This window comes from Littorina saxatilis, linkage group LG10 (genome assembly GCF_037325665.1).
Source record: "Littorina saxatilis isolate snail1 linkage group LG10, US_GU_Lsax_2.0, whole genome shotgun sequence".
Taxonomy (NCBI): domain Eukaryota; kingdom Metazoa; phylum Mollusca; class Gastropoda; order Littorinimorpha; family Littorinidae; genus Littorina; species Littorina saxatilis.
In genome coordinates, this window is record NC_090254.1 from 18,723,373 (window position 1) to 18,737,770 (window position 14,398).

General features: G+C 42.6%; 1 protein-coding gene and 1 long non-coding RNA gene across 3 annotated transcripts in view; both read left to right on the forward strand.

Annotated features, from left to right (window-relative positions):
* LOC138979212 (uncharacterized) overlaps positions 1-4,178 on the forward strand; it is a 23,580-nt gene extending 19,402 nt beyond the window's left edge. Inside the window, exons 2-3 of the long non-coding RNA XR_011459937.1 lie at positions 3,481-3,816; positions 4,086-4,178. This is a non-coding gene — a long non-coding RNA (uncharacterized lncRNA). The remainder of the gene's footprint in view (positions 1-3,480; positions 3,817-4,085) is intronic.
* Positions 4,179-4,629: 451 nt separating this feature from the next.
* Positions 4,630-12,709, forward strand: LOC138978337 (uncharacterized). 2 transcript variants are annotated; one of them, XM_070351050.1, is made up of 7 exons: positions 4,630-5,629; positions 6,032-6,155; positions 6,933-7,040; positions 8,866-8,973; positions 10,146-10,253; positions 10,638-10,795; positions 11,772-12,709. In XM_070351050.1, the coding sequence occupies exons 1-7, from the start codon at positions 5,538-5,540 to the stop codon at positions 12,214-12,216; spliced, it is 1,143 nt and encodes a 380-aa protein (XP_070207151.1). In that variant the 5' UTR covers positions 4,630-5,537; the 3' UTR covers positions 12,217-12,709. The 2 variants fall into 2 exon arrangements, with proteins under 2 accessions (XP_070207151.1, XP_070207150.1); XM_070351049.1 differs by lacking the exon at positions 4,630-5,629 and having other exon boundaries at positions 5,770-6,155.
* Positions 12,710-14,398: the final 1,689 nt, after the last annotated feature.

Here is a 14,398-nt window from a genome sequence, read left to right on the forward strand (position 1 = left end):
ACAGTTTCTCTTATCCGTGACATCACAGACTGACTTGCAGGGTTATGACACCCTCATACGATCCATTCTCTCTACGATTCATAGACTCAACACCAACAATCAATCCAACAACAATAGTTTCCTAGTAACTTCTATTCAACAACAGGGCTATGCATTAGCAAAACAATGAAATGGTCACCAGCTCGGAAATGAATAACCCATTACAAATATACGTACCCTAACGGTGTAAGAACATGATGAACACAACTATAGGGACCCAAAACTTGAGGGTGTCCGGCTTAGCAACTGGAGCGTCGCCATCCTTTTCTCCCAGGCCGCCGCCGCTCCCACGCTCGTCGCCCGACCGCCGACTCCTCTTCTCTCTCTGGACCCGCTTGGTCTGTACCTCATTCAGCCCCTAGCCTCGCGCCCGACGACTTCGACATCTTCGTGAGGCCTTCGCCGCTAATTCTCATCTCCTCCGGCTTGTATCGCTTCTGAACTTGACTCTAACGTTCACAGAACAGAACTTCTCGCTTGCCGTGCGTTCGCCAACTGATAGCCTTGCCTCGAGTTGGATGTGCCGTTCACTTGACGACCAACCGACTAGCCTCACACTTACGTGGCTTTATCAGAATCGCTGCCCAATCATAATGTTGTCGCTACCTGCGGCCTTTGAACTGACCTGTCTGTTTCCAAGTTCCCAACAAAGGATATGACGTCATTAGTGAACTGACGTATTTCCGTTCCGGTCTTGGTTATCCTTACAATGCACAGGCACTTGCTATATTACATTTGATAAAACATAGTAAAAAACACTACATTCATTTATTCAATTTTATTTCACAACAAAATAATATCCAACCCTAACAAAACAATAAACATAGAGTCGCTGGACATGTATTCACGTAATTTTACGTGACACACTAATCTGTTCACTGCTCGATCATTTATTGAGATATCTCTTAGATCTTTGGCATGTGTTTTGCTTATACCCTTGGCTATTATAGGATGACATGATCATTGGACTTTGTGATTGTTAAAGTAAAAATTGATATAATGACCATTTTTGTCAAAAATTACAGTTTCCGGACTTACACACACACACATTGGAGCACGTAAAACCACACAAAACACTGCTAAAACTGGTGTCAAACATCAGGTACTCACATTACAGCCCATAACAGTATTATTCTGTGTGGTAATCCATACATCACTTCTTGTAGAGCTTCCAGAACACTGTATCGCTTGAAAACAGGTCTACGAGTTGAGGTCCGACTTTCGGCCGCCATTGTGAATGCTATAGCTCGGTTCTACATTTCTAACACAGTTTTCACCACGTGGTACTAACTTATCCGAACGGTCTATGGGAAAGAACTGTGTTTAGAACCCCATACAAGTACTTGGACAGTGGTTACCTCCCATTTAGTTTTCAGAAATGTCCTGAAATGTTGCTGACGCAAATCCCACGTACTAGGTACGGTTATGGGCGTACGACAAACCGAAAATGACCACGTACCTAGTACGGGGTGGGCAGAACAGCTTGTACAGAGAACAATCGTAGTCGATGATGTACCGATAAGGGCGTGTGTACCGTAAAAAGCACGTCTGCAACTTCACATGATCATAGCCTGAACATATTAGCAGTGCTGGTCGGACGGACTGGGTTTTTAACGATTCGAGGCTAGTTTGACTTCTGTTTGACAATGTAATGGAAGGGCGCTGGTTCTGTGCGACGCTTAGTTTTCGAGATAGGTGTGACCTGACGAAGAACAGGACGTCACATTCCAAATAAAAACGATTATGTTACAGGTGGAAGCCGTTGAGACTGCATTGCTTCGGGAAGTTTCCCAAAAAATATATATATTACACGATTCGATCGAAACAGTCGGAGAAGCAGACGCGCTCTGGGAAAATGTGCATGACTGTCTTCCCTTTGTTCGTCTCGTGCTAACGTTATTTTGTATGATAACGATTCACTTGCAAAATAAAGTAAACAATTTGGTGTTGTAGTGTTAAATGTAGATAGAAATGTGTTATAAAGACAAAGCAAACAAATAAACGTGTTTTTCTCGTGAAAATGTTGCGTTGTGCGGATGTTTGGGTGGCCACGTGATGTACACAAAGCGAAGTGCGGGACGGACTCTGCCCTGTGCTGTAACATTGGCAAGTTCAAAACACGAAAAATACGATTTCGTTATGCGGGCAGCCACGGGGGAAGGATGCATTTTTCAAATGGTTGTAAAAGAAGTCTTGTATTTATCATCGTACTCCGGCCCTGTTCTTATTTTCGTCACACAACCGTTATTTCTTTTGAGCGACGCAGCATAAATGAGCGCACACACTCACTCACACACGGCTTGTCATTTTGATCACAAGAGAGAAATAGAACAGCAAATAGAAGGAAACAGATAACAGATTATGTCCCCAGAATATGACGCGATGGACGACAGACCTCATGAAATCTATGACGCTATGATGATGGTCTCGGCAAGTCGAGACTAAAACTCAGCTATAGCACTGCAAGTTCTCAAAAGCGTGGTAACCCCTTGCACATCCGGTCGACAGGTACATGTGCATTTTGAAATGTGAAGGAGGACAGAAAGTAGATCCAGCTATGATGTATTTCGTGCACCCTTATTTATTTACTATGCTATGTGTTTTTAGAGTGCAATTGAAATACAAGAAATATACCTAGAGTACATTTACAGAGACAAAGAAGGGAGGTCATGGGATACACACACACTCACACACATAGTGACATACACACACATACGGACAGTACCTTATGTGCTTAACTTAACATCGACACTAAAAAGCCCATTATTCATAACCGGACGCAGCTTCATCCGCACCGTCTTGAAGGCTGTTATCGTTCCCGCGTGAAATTAGCATTAATTTGTGGTTGCACTTTGACTTAAATGACGACTACAGTCTAAAAAGTCTAACTACGGGACACACGACAACGAAACTATAGTGCGTCGCGGGAAACGCACTTTATAGGTTAAGTGCGTCCCGGGACCCTCTCCATGAATTTATAGTACGTGATTTCGGCTTCTAGTGCGTATATGACGCAGGGACGCGCACTTTGGGCAGCCATTAACATTCGCAAGATGAAAGTCGCTTAAACATACATATGATAAAATGTTTGTATATATGCATAACATCTAAAGGATGCTATTATCCTCAAATAATCCGAGGTTGGGTGAACTAACGAAGACGTGTAAATATACACATCAATAATTCCACAAACAATATATTTAAAGCATTTAGGAAATAACATATCAATTAAAAACAAAATAATAAATAATGATATCTATAGATACAGGAGAAAACAATAATGTATTAATAAAACAAAATCATGTATGGTTCCTTGATCTCCGCGAGGAGTAGTGATAAAGCCAATAAATATGTCTGGCGACAAAGTAGCATTCTCAGTCGCTCATTTGTATTTTTGTTTTTGTTTTTTGTTAACACAATTATGTTTATCTTTTTGTGTAGGCGTATCTCTCCAGACAAACAGCGAGGTTGTAGCAGTGGACAGTGGGTATGAGGCAACACTGACATTCACAATTAAACATGGGTGCATTCCTGGAGGACCTTTCTTAAAAGTGATGAAGGTTTTCAAATCGATAACAACACATAGTTCGACACCTCTGTGCAACATACGTTTCATAGATGGAACACCCAAACTTGTAACGGGCTGTACTCGCAACAGTGTAAACCAATCCTCTTTCAATGTGACAAGAAGAGTCAGCAAACCTGGCGGCGCGTTGTGGTATCTTGCTGGACAGTTGATCAACGATGAGACATTTGACAAGACAGTATGGATTGGAGGTGAGTGAATCTCTCTCTGTCTCTGTCTATAGTTCATGTTTCTATATATGTATGTGTGTGTGTGCCACTGTTTCTCTGTCTGACCTTCACTGTTTTTGTGTTTGTGCGCGCGTCCGTGTGTGCGTGCGCGAGTGAGTGTGTGTGTGTGTGTGAGTGTGTGAGTGTGTGTGTGTGTGTGTGTGCGTGTGTGTGTGTGTGTGTGTGTGTGTGTGTGTGTGTTTCGGTCCATTTTGAATTTCCAAATTATGAATTGTTCATAATTATTTTAGAACAAAACCTTTCGACAAGTGAAACAACATCTACGGGGTCTGTCCAATGGAGTACAGTGCAAGCCGCTCCTGCAACAAAACGATCAACACAAGGTGATGCAACATACTTTTGATATGTTTATTTTTGCTGAAATAACCAGGTGTTAATGCTTCTAGCTCATGTGAACTTGTGCTTTAAAGCTCCAAGGAAGCGCGCGCGCACACACACACACACACACACACACACACACACACACACACACACTAACACATACACACCCGCACACACACACATACACAGACACACACACATACACACACACACAGACACACATACATACACACACACACATACACATGCATGCACACGTATGCAAACAGACACAGGTGATGAAACATAATATTAGTATTTTCATGTACGCTGGCACTGTTGAGTCTTTGTAACATTAAACGTGATGTGTGTGTGTGTGTGGGTGTGTGTGTGTGTGTGTGTGTGTGTGTATGTGTGTGTGCGTGCGTACGTGTGTGTGCGTGCGCGCGTTCGTGTATGTGTGGGTGTGTCTGTGTGTGTGTATGTGTGTGTGTGTGTGTGTGTGTGTGTGTGTGTGTGTGTGTGTGTGTGTGTGTGTGTGTGTGTGTGTGTGTACGTTCCTATCCATCAAACCCGGTTCACGGCTAGTTAACACTCAGTAAAAACTGGGTTCATTTGAAAACTCGGTGCATGAATCAGGAACCCACTTTTTTTAAGCATGAGAAAGAGTTGCAAAGGTGCTCTTGTACCCTAAAAAATCATTTTGGGTACAGAGACCCATTTTGAGGATTTGGTGCTTTTCGCGTGTATGGACGTCACACTCGCCTCAGCCGAAAGCTTGGTTGGACTTTTAACACTTACACACGATCAAGGGACGTCACTCTGAATTCCCCGATTTTCTTCAACATGGCGACTGGAGCCAGTAGTTCGCGGGATGGTCCTGTTAATTCGGTAAGTTGATTCTAGAGTTATCATTGATGACTTATTTATGTATACTGCCTCGATTTTAACTGAAATAGAACATTAGCATGCGAACCAGGGACAAGTTGCTAATCGCTAACGCCGAAGCGCGTTAGACTTGCTTTCCAAGGCGCTTTTGCTTTGCTTCGCAGTTTTCTGCTTTGGTTTGGACTGGAGTGGAGTTTGGTTTTGTGCATACATACATCATTATATGATTATGTCATGATGTAATGAGTGTGCGACACATACTTTCATTTTTAATTTTAAGTTGCGATGATTTAAAATCCCTTTCAGGCTTGTCCTTCGGTCCTTGTAGACTGATTCTGTAAACATCACATGTGCGTTGGGTTTTTTTTAACGGTTTTCTGTCACAATCATGACAATGCAGACAAACATTTCTTCTTCTTCTCATTACTGAGGTGATATATACACAGGGGTGTAAAAAGCTATAGATGCATGCATGTTGACAAAAGGGTGGATTCATGGTTTTATCAAGAACGGTTTGCTTTGCAGGACCTGTTTCAAAGAGTCCCCATCACAAGAGGATCATTACTCATGCTGCAGGCTTCCCTTGGTAAGTGTACCTTTTCTACTGCTCAATTCTTATTACTTTCTTTTTCATTAGATAAATAGTTCAGTAACCAAAATCCCAGTTATGTATGTATGATAATTGATAGTACATTCAATCTAATATTGTGTTCCTCCTAGTCCTAGCTTTGCTCATGCCACTTTGGTGTATAGTCAAATGGGTACAACTACAGTACTAGCATGGCTGGGGGTAATCCAGTGATAGACTCTCAACCTGTCCTCCGTGTTGGGTTAATTATAATTAGCCTTTCGCTCAATGGAAGAGAAACATGATTTATTCTACGTGCCTACTGCCTTGGTTGAATGATTTAAGTGTTGGACTCATGGTTCATGGCTGCAAGTTCAAAACCCGGTTGGTACGAACTCTGACAATCCATAATTATTTTAGGAGGAGGACCTCAGGAGGAGAAGAAGCAACAGGAGGCGGCGGAGAGACGTCTGAGGGCCTGGAATCAGCCAAGACTCACGTCGTCGACAGTTCCATTTGTGGGCTGGCTCTGCCGACCGCTCTGGTCAGTAGTCAGTTTAATCACTGTGCTGTATGGCCAGTAGTCAGTTTAATCGTTGTGGTGTCTGGTCAGTTGTCCGTTTAATCATTTTGCTGTCTGGTCAGTAGTCAGTTAATCATTTTGATGTCTTGTCGGGAGTTAGTTTAGTCACTCACTGTGGTGTCTTGTCAGTAGTCAGTTTAATCACTGTGCTGTCTGGTCAGTAGTCAGTTTAATCACTGTGCTGTCTGGTCAGTAGTCAGTTTAATCACTGTGCTGTCTTGTCAGTAGTCAGTTTAATCACTGTGCTGTCTGGTCAGTAGTCAGTTTAATCACTGTTCTGTCTTGTCAGTGGTCAGTTTAATCACTGTGGTGTCTTGTCAGTCGTCAGTTTAATCACTGTGCTGTATGGTCAGTAGTCAGTTTAATCGTTGTGCTGTGTGGTCAGTAGTCAGTTTAATCATTGTGCTGTCTTGTCAGTAGTCAGTTTAATCACTGTGCTGTCTGGTCAGTAGTCAGTTTAATCATTGTGCTGTCTGGTCAGTAGTCAGTTTAATCGCTGTGCTGTCTGGTCAGTAGTCAGCTTTGCTTCACATTGCTTCATGTGTCCTGTATTGTGTTGCCATGGTCATAACCATCACATTGCTTCCTGTGTCCTGTATTGTGTTGCCATGGTCATGACCATCACATTGCTTCCTGTGTCATGTCTTGTGTTGCCATGGTCATGACCATCACATTGCTTCCTGTGTCCTGTATTGTGTTGCCATGGTGCATGACCATCACATTGCTTCTTGTGTCCAGGAGGAGAAGAAGCGACAGGAGGCGGCGGAGAGACGTCAGGGCCTGAAAGCAGCCAAGACTCACGTCGTCGACAGTCCCATTTGTGGGCTGGCTCTGCCGACCGCTCTGGTCAGTAGTCAGTTTAATCACTGTGCTGTATGGCCAGTAGTCAGTTTAATCGTTGTGGTGTCTGGTCAGTTGTCCGTTTAATCATGTTGCTGTCTGGTCAGTAGTCAGTTAATCATTGTGATGTCTTGTCGGGAGTTAGTTTAGTCACTCACTGTGGTGTCTTGTCAGTAGTCAGTTTAATTGCTGTGCTGTCTGGTCAGTAGTCAGTTTAATCACTGTGCTGTCTGGTCAGTAGTCAGTTTAATCACTGTGCTGTCTGGTCAGTAGTCAGTTTAATCACTGTGCTGTCTGGTCAGTAGTCAGTTTAATCACTGTGCTGTCTGGTCAGTAGTCAGTTTAATCACTGTGCTGTATGGTCAGTAGTCAGTTTAATCACTGTGCTGTCTTGTCAGTAGTCAGTTTAATCACTGTGCTGTCTGGTCAGTAGTCAGTTTAATCACTGTGCTGTCTGGTCAGCAGTCAGTTTAATCACTGTGCTGTCTTGTCAGCAGTCAGTTTAATCACTGTGCTGTCTGGTCAGTAGTCAGTTTAATCACTGTGCTGTCTGGTCAGTAGTCAGTTTAATCACTGTGCTGTCTGGTCAGTAGTCAGTTTAATCACTGTGCTGTCTGGTCAGTAGTCAGTTTAATCACTGTGCTGTCTTGTCAGTAGTCAGTTTAATCACTGTGCTGTCTGGTCAGTAGTCAGTTTAATCACTGTGCTGTCTTGTCAGTAGTCAGTTTAATCACTGTGCTGTCTTGTCAGTAGTCAGTTTAATCGCTGTGCTGTCTGGTCAGTAGTCAGTTTAATCACTGTGCTGTATGGTCAGTAGTCAGTTTAATCACTGTGCTGTCTGGTCAGTAGTCAGTTTAATCACTGTGCTGTCTGGTCAGTAGTCAGTTTAATCACTGTGCTGTCTTGTCAGTAGTCAGTTTAATCACTGTGCTGTCTGGTCAGTAGTCAGTTTAATCACTGTGCTGTCTTGTCAGTAGTCAGTTTAATCACTGTGGTGTCTTGTCAGTCGTCAGTTTAATCATTGTGCTGTCTTGTCAGTAGTCAGTTTAATCGCTGTGCTGTCTGGTCAGTAGTCAGTTTAATCATTGTGCTGTCTGGTCAGTAGTCAGTTTAATCGCTGTGCTGTCTGGTCAGTAGTCAGCTTTGCTTCACATTGCTTCCTGTGTCCTGTATTGTGTTGCCATGGTCATAACCATCACATTGCTTCCTGTGTCCTGTATTGTGTTGCCATGGTCATGACCATCACATTGCTTCCTGTGTCATGTATTGTGTTGCCATGGTCATGACCATCACATTGCTTCCTGTGTCCTGTATTGTGTTGCCATGGTCATGACCATCACATTGCTTCCTGTGTCCTGTATTGTGTTGCCATGGTCATGACCATCACATTGCTTCCTGTGTCATGTATTGTGTTGCCATGGTCATGACCATCACATTGCTTCCTGTGTCATGTATTGTGTTGCCATGGTCATGACCATCACATTGCTTCCTGTGTCCTGTATTGTGTTGCCATGGTGCATGACCATCACATTGCTTCCTGTGTCCTGTATTGTGTTGCCATGGTGCATGACCATCACATTGCTTCTTGTGTCCTGTTTTGTGTTGCCATGGTGCATGACCATCACATTGCTTCCTGTGTCCTGTTTTGTGTTGCCATGGTCATGACCATCACATTGCTTCCTGTGTCCTGTATTGTGTTGCCATGGTCATGACCATCACATTGCTTCCTGTGTCCTGTATTGTGTTGCCATGGTCATGACCATCACATTGCTTCCTGTGTCCTGTATTGTGTTGCCATGGTCATGACCATCACATTGCTTCTTGTGTCCAGGAGGAGAAGAAGCGACAGGAGGCGGCGGAGAGACGTCAGGGCCTGAAAGCAGCCAAGACTCACGTCGTCGACAGTCCCATTTGTGGGCTGGCTCTGCCGACCGCTCTGGTCAGTAGTCAGTTTAATCACTGTGCTGTCTTGTCAGTAGTCAGTTTAATCACTGTGCTGTCTTGTCAGTAGTCAGTTTAATCATTGTGCTGTCTGGTCAGTAGTCAGTTTAGTCACTGTGCTGTCTGGTCAGTAGTCAGTTTAATCACTGTGCTGTCTGGTCAGTAGTCAGTTTAATCACTGTGCTGTCTGGTCAGTAGTCAGTTTAATCACTGTGCTGTCTTGTCAGTAGTCAGTTTAATCACTGTGCTGTCTGGTCAGTAGTCAGTTTAATCACTGTGCTGTCTTGTCAGTAGTCAGTTTAATCACTGTGCTGTCTTGTCAGTAGTCAGTTTAATCGCTGTGCTGTCTGGTCAGTAGTCAGTTTAATCACTGTGCTGTATGGTCAGTAGTCAGTTTAATCACTGTGCTGTCTGGTCAGTAGTCAGTTTAATCACTGTGCTGTCTGGTCAGTAGTCAGTTTAATCACTGTGCTGTCTTGTCAGTAGTCAGTTTAATCACTGTGCTGTCTGGTCAGTAGTCAGTTTAATCACTGTGCTGTCTTGTCAGTAGTCAGTTTAATCATTGTGCTGTCTGGTCAGTAGTCAGTTTAATCACTGTGCTGTCTTGTCAGTAGTCAGTTTAATCACTGTGCTGTCTTGTCAGTAGTCAGTTTAATCACTGTGCTGTCTTGTCAGTAGTCAGTTTAATCATTGTGCTGTCTGGTCAGTAGTCAGTTTAATCACTGTGCTGTCTTGTCAGTAGTCAGTTTAATCACTGTGGTGTCTTGTCAGTCGTCAGTTTAATCATTGTGCTGTCTTGTCAGTAGTCAGTTTAATCGCTGTGCTGTCTGGTCAGTAGTCAGTTTAATCATTGTGCTGTCTGGTCAGTAGTCAGTTTAATCGCTGTGCTGTCTGGTCAGTAGTCAGCTTTGCTTCACATTGCTTCCTGTGTCCTGTATTGTGTTGCCATGGTCATGACCATCACATTGCTTCCTGTGTCCTGTATTGTGTTGCCATGGTCATGACCATCACATTGCTTCCTGTGTCCTGTATTGTGTTGCCATGGTCATGACCATCACATTGCTTCCTGTGTCCTGTATTGTGTTGCCATGGTCATGACCATCACATTGCTTCCTGTGTCCTGTATTGTGTTGCCATGGTCATGACCATCACATTGCTTCTTGTGTCCAGGAGGAGAAGAAGCGACAGGAGGCGGCGGAGAGACGTCAGGGCCTGAAAGCAGCCAAGACTAACGTCGTCGACAGTCCCATTTGTGGGCTGGCTCTGCCGACCGCTCTGGTCAGTAGTCAGTTTAATCACTGTGCTATATGGCCAGTAGTCAGTTTAATCGTTGTGGTGCCTGGTCAGTTGTCCGTTTAATCATTTTGCTGTCTGGTCAGTAGTCAGTTTAATCACTGTGCTGTCTGGTCAGTAGTCAGTTTAATCACTGTGCTGTCTGGTCAGTAGTCAGTTTAATCACTGTGCTGTCTGGTCAGTAGTCAGTTTAGTCATTGTGCTGTCTGGTCAGTAGTCAGTTTACTCACTGTGGTGTCTGGTCAGTAGTCAGTTTAATCATGTGGTTTGATGTTCTACCGTTTCTTGCTTTTATCTCCGTGGCCCCTACACATATTTCCTTGTTACTTAAAAGGACAGTAACATCTTGAATGTTGTGGCACCTTGCAGAGTCGGAAGAACCATCTGAAGAAGTGTGCGTCCAACCTGGATGTGGAGACCGACCAGCTGCTGTCTGCTGTAAAAAGACAGGAGGAGAAACACAGTACTGATGCCCCCGCCGATCTAGCTCGAAGGGTCATGGATCAAAGCCCCACCACCACGTCAAGGTAGGTACGGGAGGATGTTGGAAGATGTTCATTTCCATTCTAGAGGTGTGTACATAGGATTCACAACTCTAGTATTGGTGGATATGTAGGTTTTCACATCCCTTCTATATATAGGCATATAAGTGGGTATTCTCCTCTGTGCCTGTGGACCGGTGGGTTGGTAGATATTCACATCCAAAGATAGGTGAGTAGGTAGACACTCACTCCAGACAGCATGGTAATCTGGCTAAGAAGATGAGTCGTTTGTTAGATGGGTAGGTAATTAGCTCAATCCGGAAGGGTGGGTAGGTAAGAATGCACATCCAGAGATAGTTGGGGAGGATGATACGTATTCATTCATCCTGTAGAGGTGGAAAGGTAGGGATTTAATCTCCTTTTATACCAGATAGACATCCACTCTCCTTTTGTTTTGGTAACATTTTTCAGTGAATGTAAACAAGTTGCTGTAGGCTGTATTTTTAGAAATCTCGGCTAAAAGTGTTGTTACAGGAATGCTTATGACCGGGTGTGTGTTAAACATAAAATGTTACAATAATGTTGACTGGTAAGCAGTGTTTGAACAGCTGAAATGAAGACAGTTATCAAGTGATTATTTTAAAAGTTTGTCAGCTATTTTTACAGCCAAAAACCGGCATTTCTGCGGTGTACTATTTTTTATTTGACGTAATCAGAATTATACTGGACATATAGTAATGTTTCACCAAAATTAATAAACAAAATTATATTTTCACTATTTAACTATAATGACATGCTGACCTATCTTAAACTCTCTTTTTTCTAATGTAAATCTTGACATATTCAAGTACATTTTGTTTTTTAGGGTGTGAGTCTACTTTTGATGCTCACATTGTGGCACTGAATCATACCTATCGTGTTGACTTTAGGCACAACATCAGCATACCGCTAGTTTTACAGACACAACACAGCGGAGCTGAGCTAGTAGAGTCAGCAATGTCTTTTTCCCTTCTGTTTTCAGAATGACACGATTGAAGAATCCTGAATCAGATGACCTGGCTGATGAAGAGGACTATGAAACAATGTCCATGGTGGAGTCTTCTTCATCGGAGTGGCTGCCAAGTGACCCTGATACACATGACAGTGATTGTTATGTCAGTGATTCTGAAAGCATACTTCATGCTCTAGAACCAGAGGTTTCGGCAATACTGAAAATGGGAAAAGGGCATCCAGATCGGAGAAAAGCCTTTATTAAGTTACAGGATGAAGGTGATTATCATTATAACTGCAAAGTTCTCAGGGATAAAGAAGGACCGCTGATTCCAAAATACAGAAAGAGCATAGAACCTACAACACAACCAGACTATGTAGGGCATGTCCTCACTGCAAAGCTATTTATCGCAGACAGCTCTTGTCCAAACATGAACCAAACTGCCCACAAAGATCTTGTGATTCAAAACGCTTGAAGAAAGGACAGTGTGCCATCATTGGCAGGCTATTGCTTCCCCTGCCTCCTGATGTCAGTTCATCATTTTTCGCAAATGTTTTGTCCAAACTTAAGAAAGATGACATTGGGCGTATTGTCATGGCAGATTCATTGATTGTGAGATATGGCGAGAGACTATATTCCAGAAGAGATTGTGAAGAGCACACATATGGTCAGATCAATGGCCGTTTGAGAGAGCTCGGGAGGCTTTGTCTACTGCTACTGTCATAAAGGTCATTTTCAGATACAATATATTCTGTCAAGTCAGACCATAACAGTCAAGAAAGCTTGACAAATAAAGGAGGTGGAGAGAGAGGGACAGCTACTTGTTCTGAAAGCCTAGGTTGTGATTTGTACCTATTCACCTCGCTAAAAGCAGCTTAGTTTTCTCAGCCAGGAGAGCCTTTCGAGGACATTCAACTATTAGGAAGTACCCAGAGGAGTCAACTTCCTCCTCCCTCCCCCCTCCCCCCTCCCCCACCTCCCCTCCCCTCCCCCACCTCCCCTCCCCCCCTCCCCTTATTTGTATTGATGTGCAAATATAATTTGTATTATATGTTTTTCCTTGAACAATTGTGGATTGCTGAATGCACATAATGTGCAATGTTGGCATGACAATTTTGTGTGAGATTCACTGTCGAGTTGGTCTTATAGCCTTGATATGGCCCCAAGTGGTCAGCTAGGCTTAAAGCGGGTTCTTAATCAACAGGTAACACCATACACAGAACAGTTTGCTCATTGAAGTTAGCAAAATGTTCGGTGTTCGTGCATGCTGTGTGCCGTGTTCCGTGTTGATTAAGAGCCCGCTTTATGCATCATGATTTGATTTGAGTTGGTCTTATGCAGCACAGATTTTGGCTGCGCCATACATTTTGATGTTAGGCGATAAATAAATGGTCGTGAGATGGGTTTTTTATAGTGAGAAGTGTATTGTACAGTTGGTCTTATGCAGCACAGATTTTGGCTGCGCCTTACATTTTTATGTCAGGCTACAGAGTATGTTCTGTTCAGGCGATAACTGGATGGTCCTGACATATTTTTGTGTGTCGACATCTCTTTGAATTAAAGACTTGTTTTCTTAAACTATTATGGATGACCTAAATGCACATAACGTTGGCATGATAACTTGGTGTGAGATCCACAGTAGAGTTGGTCTTATAGCCTTGATATGGCCCCAGCTGGTCGGCGTAAAGGCTTAAAGCGGGTTCTTAATCACCACCGAACATGGAACACGGAACATAAATTATAATTATTTGAAATTATAAAAATGTTCTGTGTGCCGTGTTCCTGGTTGATCAAGAGCCCACTTTAAGCAACATGATTTGATTTGAGTTTGTCTTATGCAGCACAGATGTCGGCTGCATCATACATGTTGATGCTAGACTGCACTGTAGATTTGGTTTTACTTTAAGGTAACAATGCTCATTTCTTTTTGAGTTTGTTTGTTTTTTTGTTGTTCATTTGGGATCGTAGGCTGCAATTATCTTTCAGATTGTTTTGTTTTTATATAAAGTTTGTCCAAGTTCAAAAAGAATTGCAAAAATCACGGTAACTTTGGTCAAATGCTGTACATGTGCTAACACTCAAAAACTTCTGTCATTATTGTAGTTACAAGTAAAATTAGCGCAGTTTTAGTTTATTCAGTGTTTCTTGCTTGAAACATTTCTAAAAAGGTTATAATGGTTCAAAAGATCATCACAGTTGTCCCTCTGTTTGGACTGTTTTGGTTAAATTAAGACATTGTTATATTTGGTTCGTTGCTTGCTAGCTGTACATATAACGGTCAATAAAATATGTTTAATACATTTGTTCTGCTTCCCATCTCCCCCCTTTCCTCGTCGCGATATAACCTTGAATGGTTGAAAACGACGTTAAACACCAAATAAAGAAAGAAAGAAAGAAAGAATTTGTTCTGCTTTTTTTTCATTCTTGTGTGGAAGCGTGACAGAGAGACCGTTTTTACTTTTTGTTTGTCAGCAATTGATATTAATGTGTGAACTAGTAACTAAGTTTAGCTTGATGCTAGTTGTAAATAACACAAAATCATGATAAAAATATAAAAATATATGAATGAGAATTATTGTAAAGGCTAAAAAAAAAATTTTAAAAAAATGAGAAAGTGAAGGATGGGGACAGGTGAATGCATGTTGGGGGGGGGGGGG